At 37.9% G+C, this 11516-nt stretch overlaps 1 protein-coding gene across 1 annotated transcript; it reads right to left on the bottom strand.

The window, feature by feature from the left end:
• LOC107627241 lies at positions 10317–11267 on the bottom strand. Its single transcript, XM_016330093.1, has one exon. The coding sequence runs from the start codon at positions 11265–11267 to the stop codon at positions 10317–10319; it is 951 nt and encodes a 316-aa protein (XP_016185579.1).

The following is an 11516-nucleotide window of genomic DNA, read 5'->3' on the forward strand; positions in this document are numbered from 1 at the left end:
ATTGGGATTGGGGTAGTTATTTTGAGGTTTTCTATAAGAGTTTTGGTTAGTTTGCTGCTGGTTGTGGTTTTGGTTGTTTCTGGAAGTGTTTTGGTTTGAGTTCCTCTGCCATGGTTGTTGGTTCTGGTGGTGATTATCTCCCCATCTGAGGTTTGGGTGGTTCTTCCAGGATGGATTGTATGTGTCACCATACACTTCATTCTGTCCAGAATTTTGATTGTGCATGTACTAGACTTGTTCTTGCTACTGCTCCTCTTGAGTTTCTTCATTTTGCACCCATGTGGATGATGGTTGGCTTGTGTTAACTGCTGCAACTTGGAGGCTATCAATCCTCTTGGCCATTTGCTCAAATTGTTGTTGAATTTGCTGCTGCATCATCTTATTTTGAGCCAGGATTGAGTCTACTCCTTCTAGCTCCATTACTCCTCTCCTTTGTGATGGTTGGCGGTTTCTTTGATTAGCAAAGAAATATTGATTGTTGGCCACCATGTCCACAAGATTCTGGGCTTCCTCAGCAGTTCTCATTAGTTGTAGTGAACCTCCAGCAGAATGATCTAATGCCTCTTGAGATTTCAATGTCAGGCCTTCATAGAAATTTTGCAGCACGTCCCATTCATTGAACATCTCTGGAGGACACTTTCTGATTAAGGCTTTGTACCTCTCCCATGCTTCATACAAGGATTCGGCATCTAATTGTGTGAATGTCTGCACCTCGGTTTTCAGCCTGATGACTCTTTGGGGTGGATAGAATTTGGCTAGAAATTTAGTCACCAAGTCATCCCAACTAGTGATACTTCCTTGGGGAAAAGTTTCAAGCCATTGTGCGGCCTTGTCCCTTAATGAGAACGGAAACAGCAGAAGCTTGTAAGTTTCAGGATTCACGCCATTGGATTTGACAGTGTCACAAATCCTTAAGAAGGTAGATAGATGTTGATTTGGATTCTCCAATGGTCCTCCCCCAAACGAGCAGTTGTTTTGGACCAATGTGATGAGTTGTGGCTTCAGTTCAAAGTTATTTACATTGACATTAGGGGTGAGAATGCTGCGGAAAACGATCTGACACAAAACTCACCGGCAAGTGTACCGGGTCGCATCAAGTAATAATAACTCACATGAGTGAGGTCGATCCCACAGGGATTGAAGGATTGAGCAATTTTAGCTTAGTGGTTGATTTAGTCAAGCAGATCAAGAGTTGGTTGAGTGATTTATGATTAACAGAAATTAAATTGCATGAAAAGTAAAGGGAGAGTGGTAAATTGCATGAAATTAAAGAGAACAGAAAATAAAAGTGCTGAATCTTAGAATGGAAGAAATGTAAATGACTTGAATAGAAAATGGATCAGGGATGTGGGATTGCAAAAATTAAACAAGAGATCAGTAAATCTCAACAAACAGAAACGTAGAAGATGGATCTAATTGAACCGGATCTTAAATGCAAATGAAAATAAACTTGGTGTAGCAATGTAACAAGGAAATTGAAATTGAAAGATGTAGATCTTAGGACTCAAGAGACTAGATAACCAAGTCTAGATCTCATTGCCTTCTTAGATCCAAATTTAGAATTCAATAGCAAAAGATTAAAAATTAAAACAGAAGAAAACTTGGATTCAAATCTCAATTCTCCAATGGTGCAGTGAAAGAAACAAAAAGAGATCTCAAGGTGAGATTGAGACAGAATTTCTTCAATTCTTCAACACCCAAAACTCTAAATCTCCAAATAGCTCAAAACCCAAAGGTTCTCTATTGTGAATACTATGAAAACTCTTAAAGAAAACTCTAAACGAAAAAGCTGCCTAAAACTTCAAATCCTAAGCTATTTATACACTTTCTTCAAATGATCATTAAGCCTTGAATTGGGCCTTTAGTCTTGATGGAATTGGGTTGATAGTGGCCTCCGTTGATTGCTCTTGGTGTTGGGAAGAAATCCATTAGTGAACCGGGCCATGAACCATTCACGTTTGAGTCAACGTTTGAGGCAAACGTTGACTCAAACGTCACTTGTGTAAACTTATGCAGCTAGGCCAAGATGCTGTCATCCACGTTTGGCTCAACGTTTGAGGTCAAACGTGAGCTCAAACGTGGATCTCCCCATGCTCTCTTTTTGGCCAACGTTTGGCCCAACGTTTGAGAAAAACGATCCGACACAAAACTCACCGGCAAGTGTACCGGGTCGCATCAAGTAATAATAACTCACATGAGTGAGGTCGATCTCACAGGGATTAAAGGATTGAGCAATTTTAGCTTAGTGGTTGATTTAGTCGAGCAGATCAAGAGTTGGTTGAGTGATTTGTGATTAACAGAAATTAAATTGCATGAAAAGTAAAGGGAGAGGGGTAAATTGCAGGAAATTAAAGAGAACAGAAAATAAAAGTGCTGAATCTTAAAGAACAAGAAATTAAATGGCAGAAACTTAGAACGCAAGAAATGTAAATTGCAGAATCTTAGAATGCAAGAAATGTAAATTGCAGAATCTTAGAATGCAAGGAATGTAAATGGCTTGAATTGTAAATGGATTAGGGATGTGGGATTGCAAAAATTAAACAGAGAGCAGTAAATCACAACAAACAGAAACGTAGAAGATGGATCTAATTGAACCGGATCTTAAATGCAAATGAAAATAAACTTGGTGTAGCAATGTAACAAGGAAATTGAAATTGAAAGATGTAGATCTCAAGACTCAAGAGACTAGATAACCAAGTCTAGATCTCACTGCCTTCTTAGATCCAAATTTAGAATTCAATTGCAAGAGATTAAAAATCAAAACAGAAGAAAACTTGGATTCAAATCTCAATTCTCCAATGGTGCAATGAAAGAAACAAAAAGAGATCTCAAGGTGAGATTGAGACAGAATTTCCTCAACTCTTCAACACCCAAGACTCTAAATCTCCAAATAGCTAAAAACCCAAAGGTTCTCTTGATTCCTACTTTCCATTGCTTTTTGAATCACCTCATTTGAAGCTCTGTAGCTCAAGTTATTCTTGTTGGAAGTATACCCCTTCAGGCTGTGGGGAGCAACATTTCCCAAGGTATTCCGTAGCCAACGTTTGACCTCACGTTTGAGGCAAACGTTGGCGCAAACGTTGAGCTCCTGGGTGGCTGTGCTGATGAAGCTTCCTTGATTTGGTCATGGGCCACGCTTTTAAAAGCGTGGCCTAAGGCTCCAATGTGTGCTCCAACTTCAAAGTGTGCCCCAAAGCTCTTTTTTTTTCTCCTTTTTAGCTTATTTTGTGCTTCTTTGCTTCTTTTTCTTCTTATTTCCTACAAAGTTTATCAAATCAAAAGATCAAAGAAATATACCATTTAAGCACCAAAGAATTCAATATTTAAGCACTAATCATTAATTTCTTGTATGAAAAAGCATAGAAAAATATGACATGATGACATGTCATCACAACACCAAACTTAAACATTGCTTGTCCCCAAGCAAGAAAAGAATCATGCACTAAAAATTGACAATCCAAGGTAAGAAGAATAGCAACTCAATGTCCATGGTAAGCTAGTTTTCAATGTAAGCTACAATCATAAAAGAAATGTACATGATTGATGCTTCTATCTAGCTCAATTTATGAAATCTTTTTCTTATATTTCTTCCTTGAAGCAAACTTTTAATTTTCTTATTAGCTTCTCCTTATGGGTGCTTTGCCCCATGAGTTGATAACAAAGCTACGACTTCTAAATGCTTTGTTTTCAAGTATTACCACTTGATACATAAGCACCACAAGCATTTAATTAGAGGACTTCTTTAAGCTTATTTGTTTCTTTTTCTCTACTCTCTAATCATTGATGCTCAAAGCCTTGAGCTTTGAGGGAGTGCTTTTGCACTTGAGCCTAGCCTTGACTTCTAAGTGTTTTGTTTTCAAGCATTTGGCTTGATACATAAACACCACAAGTACTTAACAAATAAATTGCCATTGGTACTCAGAGCCTTCAGTTTTCTCATTCTTTCCCTTTTTCTTTTCTTGCCCTTTTTTGCTTTTTCTTTCAAGGTTTTCATGATTTTCAAAAGATTTCACAAAACGTACTAGATGAAAACTTCAATTAAATAAAATCTAATGTAATTAAGCAACAATCAAACATACTAGCTTTCCAATACTTTTATGCACATGCTAAGTTCTTCTTTAATGCCTTGTTTGTTTATGATCATGATGCTTTATTGCTTTTGAACTCACAAAACTCAAGTTGGTAGTCATAATGCCACAGCACCATGTTGCAATTTAGAAATCAAACTATGCCTTTTCATACACACATACATACAGAGAGGGTAAAGACAATCATGCAGTTTATAGTGCTTGAAACAAATGAGAGGAAAAGGAACTTTACAACCTTGTAGTTCATCTTCTCTATTGTTGTCATTTTCCTCCCATTCTCCTCCTTCCCATACCAACTCAGAATGCTTGCTCATCCTCAAGCAACTATTAGAACGGTGGCTATGGGGCTAAGATGGATTATGAATGTCTTACACAATAAAATGTTAGTAACACATGTGTTTCAAGCAAGCAAAATTAAAGATATGAGGGCACAGAGAAACAGAGACATTATTTTTGCAAATATAAGTTGGTGTGCATGATACATTGCACAAAAGTATAAGTGGCACATCAAACTTAGTGTGACACTTTCTCTTGAAATTGATGCAAGTATCCAGTAAAGATTGGAAGCAAATTTTTGTTGCATAGCAACACCAAACTTAGAATGCAACCATATGTCAATTTATTGAAATTTAAACTAAACAAAGAAAGAAAACAAAGAAGAGAAAAATTGTTACCTACGGTTGGGTTACCTCCCAATAAGTGCTCTTTTAGTGTCATTAGCTTGACATGTTATTCTTCACTTTCTTCCTCTTCTTCCAGTTTGTTAAGAGGAATGACCTTAAGGGGGGAGAAGATTCAGCTACTGTCCCTTGTCTTGGCCTTTCTTCAGCAAGCTTCCTTTTGCAAATGACTTGATTGATCTTGCTTACTGGATCAGGGACAGGATTGGTGCTCTTGCTAGTTGCCTTCACTTCTTTGATTTCAAGACATGATTCTTGTGTGATTATTGGAGTTTTGTATTCATCCAGAGCCTTTTGAATTGGTGGTTCCATGAGTTTTTCCTCTATGTACTTCTCTGCTTCACTTGAGTTCGGAATTCTTTGGTTGTCTTTCTCACTTTCTTGCTCTTCCACTTCCTCCCTTGCATTCAACATTTGACTTAACAGTTCTTTTATGGAGGAGGTTGTTGTTCTTCCCAAGATTTCTTCATCTCCTCTTCATATTTTTTTATCACATATTCAAGGGAAGTTTGTGAGGGTTGTGAATGTTCATGTTCCTTTGTCACCTCAAGTGCAGTTTTATTTTCAACTATTTCCACCACCTCTTCCTTTTTCACTAAGAATTCACTTGACTCAGTAGCCTCCTCATTTTGCTCTTCCACTTTCTCCCTTGCTCTTAAAATTTGGTTTACCATCACTTCTATATTTTTGAATGAATTCTCTTGCTCGTTCCAGGATATCTGTGCCTCCCTCTCATATTTTTCAAACATGGTCTCAAGCTTTGAGAGGCTTTGATTCATGGAAGTTTGTGTGGGTGGTGGGTTTTGACAGGGGCTTTCTATTGAAGCATGGTCAAGTGATGATATCTTTGGATGAATATCATATTGAGCATTAGAATTCCCTTTCCGGCCACCATTAGAATCATGACTAGCATCATTTTGTGGTGGAGGAAAAAATCCCATATGGTGTTTTTGCTCATCTTGTGTCTCTGAAGCAAATCTCCATGGATTGGAGTGCTTAGAATTTGTATTTTCTTGGTGATATTCCCAGCCACCATTAGAGATTGGTGATGGTGGGTGATATCCCATAAAATTTTGTTTGACCATAAGATGAGTTGAACTCCATTTGTATTTTGTAAACATCAATGAAAATTGAAAATCATGTCACAGAGAAAGAATTTCTTAGTGAGGCAATAGCTCAAACACCTTGCTATCAATTTAAAACGGAGAACAAAAACAAAGAAAATACTTGATCTAGACTTCTCACCCACTTAATCATTGTTGATCTAAATCAATCCCCGGCAACGGCGCCAAAAACTTGATGTGCGGAAAACGATCCGACACAAAACTCACCGGCAAGTGTACCGGGTCGCATCAAGTAATAATAACTCACATGAGTGAGGTCGATCCCACAGGGATTGAAGGATTGAGCAATTTTAGCTTAATGGTTGATTTAGTCAAGCAGATCAAGAGTTGGTTGAGTGATTTGTGATTGACAGAAATTAAATTGCATGAAAAGTAAAGGGAGAGGGGTAAATTGCAGGAAATTAAAGAGAACAGAAAATAAAAATGCTGAATCTTAAAGAACAAGACATTAAGTGGCAGAAACTTAGAACGCAAGAAATGTAAATTGCAGAATCTTAGAATGCAAGAAATGTAAATTACAGAATCTTAGAATGCAAGAAATGTAAATGGCTTGAATTATAAATGGATCAGGGATGTGGGATTGCAAAAATTAAACAAGAGAGAAGTAAATCTCAACAAACAGAAACGTAGAAGATGGATCTAATTGAACCGGATCTTAAATGCAAATGAAAATAAACTTGGTGTAGCAATGTAACAAGGAAATTGAAATTGAAAGATGTAGATCTCAGGACTCAAGAGACTAGATAACCCATTCACGTTTGAGTCAACGTTTGAGGCAAACGTTGACTCAAATGTCACTTGTGTAAACTTATGCAGCTAGGCCAAGATGCTGTCATCCACGTTTGGCTCAACGTTTGAGGTCAAACGTGAGCTCAAACGTGGATCTCCCCATGCTCTCTTTTTGGCCAACGTTTGGCCCAACATTTGAGGCAAACGTTGGCGCAAACGTGGCTCAATTAACTCACAAATCATGGACTTTTCTTCATGCTAAAATGGCGCCAACGTTTGACCTCACGTTTGAGGCAAACGTTGGCGCAAACGTTGGCTTGCTTCAGGGGTGCTTTTGCTTGCTCTTCCTTGCCAAAATGTAGCCAACGTTTGACCTCACGTTTGAGGCAACCGTTGGCTCAAACGTTGCCATGCCCAGGAGTGCTCTTCCTTGCTCATATGTGGCCAACGTTTGACCTCACGTTTGAGGCAAACGTTGCCATCCCTTGCTCCTTCTTCCAAGTTTTATTCCACCTATCATCAACCAACATTTGCATCAAAGCTATGCTCTAATCATGAGAGTTATTCTTTTTCTTGTCATATAAGTAATTATGGCATAAAACTCATGAAAATGCATCAATTCATCCATAGTTGATTGAATCTAAGAAAACATGAAATTCCACCCAATTGACTTATTTGTGGCTTAAGAAAGTGCATAAAACTAAATGAAAACAAAGGAAAAAGACTAGTGAAACTAGGCTAAGATGACTTGTCATCACACACATCAATTCAAAAGGTAAATCCCAGTTAGATAGTGCTATACTAGGTGCAGAGGAAAGTTTGCTTTTAAGCTCATCAAAGGCTTGCATGAATTCTCTATCAAAAATAAAGGTACATTAGAGACAAGCAAGTTATTTAAAGGTTTGGCAATCTTTGAAAAGTCTCTAATGAATCTTCTATAAAACCCAGCATGCCCCAGAAAACTTCTAATTGTTTTGACATTGTAAGGTGGGGGTAATTTTTCAATCACTTCCACCTTGACCTTGTCCACTTCTATGCCTTTCTTAGAGATTTTGTGACCAAGGACCACCCCTTCAGTGACCATAAAATGGCACTTTTCCCAGTTCAAAACTAGGTTGGTCTCTTGGTATCTCTTTAGCACCAAGGCGAGATGGTGTAACCACTTAGAAAATGAATCCCCAAACACAGAAAAATCATCCATGAAAACTTCAATAAACATTTCAATCATGTCTGAGAATATAGATAGCATGCACCTTTGGAATGTGGCAGGTGTATTGCACAATCCAAAGAGCATTCTCCTATATGCAAAGACACCATAAGGACAAGTAAAGGAAGTCTTCTCTTGGTCTTTATGGTCCACTACAATCTGGTTGTAACTAGAGTATCCATCCAAAAAATAGTAGTATTCATGTCCAGCTAGCCTTTCCAACATTTGATCCATGAAGGATAGAGGAAAATGGTCCTTCCTTATGGCTTCATTGAGCTTCCTATAATCTATGCACATGCGCCATCCAGTCATTGTTCTTGTTGGTATCAATTCATTTCATTCATTTGGCACAACAATGGTTCCTCCCTTCTTGGGGACTACTTGCACTAAACTCACCCAAGGGCTGTCTGAGATTGGGTAGATCACCCCTGCTTGCCACAACTTCAGCACTTCTTTTTGAACCACTTCATTCATTGTTGGATTTAATCTTCTTTGTGGTTGTCTTGAGGGCTTGGCACTGATAAACCACTATTTTATAGTTTATATTGTACTAAATTGAGTGGTTTTTCATCCATTATTCTCATGCTTATTCATAGAAATCGCATGTTCTACGTTTCCCTTTCTGATTTTGTGCTATGATTGAAAACATGCTTCTTTGACCTTAATTTTATTAATTTTAATCCTCTCTTATTACTATTTGATGTCGTGATATGTGTGTTAAGTGTTTTCAGAGATTACAGGGCAGGAATGGCTCAGAGGATGGAAAGAAAGCATGCAAAAGTGGAAGGAATACAAGAAGTTGAAGGAACTGCAAAGCTATCAGCCTGACCCTCTCACACTAAAACGGTCATAACTTGAGCTACAAAGGTCCAAATGATGTGGTTCTAGTTGCATTGGAAAGCTAACGTCCGGGGCTTCGATTTGATATATAATTTGTCATAGTGTCCGTACAGATAGGCGATGCAAACACGTGCTTCACACGGACGCATCGCAGTGACAAAAATTAGCATGGCAGATTTCGCCCCCAGCAATTTCTAGGCTATTTTTGGCCCAGTTTTCGGTCTAGAAAACACAGATTAGAGGCTATAAAGTGGGGAAATCTATTCATTTATCAATCAAGCTTTAATATACACAATTTTAGGATTAGATGTAGTTTTAGAGAGAGAGGTTCTCTCCTCTCTCTTAGGAATTAGGATTTAGGATTTCTATTATGTTTAGGCTACTTCTTTTCAATCACAGGTTCAATGTTCCTTAATTTATGTTTCTCTTCTACTTTCAGATACTCTAATGCTTTTACTTGTTAATTACTTATATTGCCAAATTGGCTTATGAACTTTTTCATGTTAGGATTTGAATATTCTATTTAATATAATTTGAGGTATTTCAGAATTAAGATTGCTTTGATTCATTTATGTTATAGATATTTTCAATTTAATTTAAGATTTATTCCCCTTTTGCTTTGGTTAATTAATTTGAGACACTTGAGTTATCAAACTCCTTGTTGATTGAAAATTGGAATTCTTTGCTGATTGATTTGAATTCCAATAACTCTAGTCTTTTCTTAGGAATTGACTAGGACCTGAGGATCAGATCAATTTGTCCACTTGACTTTCCTTTGTTTAGCAAGGGTTAATTAAAGTGGGAGCAGAATCCAATTCTCATCACACCTGATAAGGATAACTAGGATATGACCTCAATTTCTTATACCTTGCCAAGAGATTTTATTATTATCAATCTATTTTCCTTGTCATTTAAATTACTTGCCCCTTATTTTAAAAAAACCCAAAAACAAAATATACTTTTTTCATAACCAATAATAATTACACCTCCCTGCAATTCTTTGAGAGACGACTCGAGGTTTCAATACTTTGGTTATCAATTTTATTGGGTTTGCTTTAGTGACAAACAAAACTTTTGTACGAAAGAATTCTCTGTTGGTTTAGAAACTATACTTACAACGCGATTATTTTCATAAAATTCTTTACCGGTAGAAATCAGTTCGTTAGGCACCCTCCTCAAGAAGGATTTTATGCATGCACATAGAAGGGTTGATTCCCTTTAAATCAGAAAATGTCCATCCTATGGCATTCTTGTGTTGTCTCAACACATTGATAAGCTCCTCTTCTTGCTCCTCACTCAAGATTGAATTAATGATGGCTGGATATGTGTTATTGTTACCCAAGTAGGCATACTACAAACTTGGAGGCAAGGTCTTCAGCTCCAATTTTAGTGCTTCCACTTTCTTCTTGCTTGTCTTATCTAGCATGATTGAGCCTTCTATGATTTCTTGTGGTATCTCACCATATGATGCTTGTTGATCTTGTTCCATAACATCTTCACATTGTTCTTCTTCTAAGACTCCTTGAACTAGCTTCTCCATTGTGTCCACCATCATGCATTCACCAATGGATTCTTTTGGGTAGCTCATTGCTTTGAAAACATTGAATACCATATTCTCTTCATGCAATCTCAGGACTAACTCTCCCTTTTATACATCAATTATGGCCCCAACAGTAGCTAGGAATGATCTTCCTAGTATAATTAATGCATTAGACTCTACCTCCAAATCAAGCACAACAAAGTCTACTGGGAATATGAATTCCCTCACTTTCACCAACAAGTCTTCCACCACCCCATGAGAAAATTTGAATGTTCTGTCAGCTAATTGAAGAGCCATTCTTGTTGGTTTGGCCTCTTCAATTCTCATTCTTTTCATCATGGCTAAGGACATAAGATTGATGCTAGCCCCTAGATCACATAGTACATTCTCAATGCTTATATCCCCTATGATGCAGGGGATTTGAAAGCTCCCACGATCTTTCATCTTTTGGAGAAGCTTCTTTTGTATGATGGCACTACATTTTTCTGTGAGCACCACAGTTTCCTTTTTTCCCCAATTTTTTTTCCTTGTCATGAGCTCTTTTAGAAACTTAGCATAGAGTGACATTTGCTCTAATGCCTCAGTAAAAGGTATGTTAATTTGAAGCTTCTTAAAGATCTCCAAAAACCTAGAAAACTGGCTGTCCTTCCCATCTTTTCTTAGCCTTTGTGGGTAGGGTAGTTTTGGTACATAGGGCTTCAAGACTTGCTTTGGTGGAACTGGATCAACTATCTTTTCTTCCTTCTTGGTTTCTGGTTCGTTTGCAACTTCTTTTTCATGCAAGTTGTGGTTTGAGGATGCCTCTTCCACTACCTTCCCACTTCTCAGTGTGATAGCCTTGCATTCCCCTCTTGGGTTGGCCATGGTATCACTTGGAAATGTATGTGTGGGCATTGGTATCTGTTTGGACAAGCTCCCTAGTTGTGCTTCCAATTTTGAAATTGCCGCCCCTTGGTTCCTTATGTTGGATCTAGCCTCCTCTTGGATTGAGTCTATCTTTTTGTCAGCTTGCAATTGTCTCTCTGCAACAGTGACAATACTCTCTGCCAATTGTGACATAGCAGCCTCTAATCTTGCAAAGTTGTTACTGCTATCACATGGTTGTGGGGCTGAGGATGATACATTTTGAGAGTGGTTGTTGTATGGTTGTTGGGTGGAGTGGTATGGTGCATTTTCTGAGTTATGGTAGGATCTATGGTTGTTAGTTTAATGGTTGGGATTGTTGTATTAGTTGTTGTAGTATAGTTTGTGATCTTGGTTGTGGCCTTGTTGGTTTCTCCACCCAAAATTTGGGTGGTTCTTCCAACC

The sequence above is a fragment of the Arachis ipaensis genome, chromosome B02, assembly GCF_000816755.2.
Source record: "Arachis ipaensis cultivar K30076 chromosome B02, Araip1.1, whole genome shotgun sequence".
In the NCBI taxonomy this organism is placed as follows: domain Eukaryota; kingdom Viridiplantae; phylum Streptophyta; class Magnoliopsida; order Fabales; family Fabaceae; genus Arachis; species Arachis ipaensis.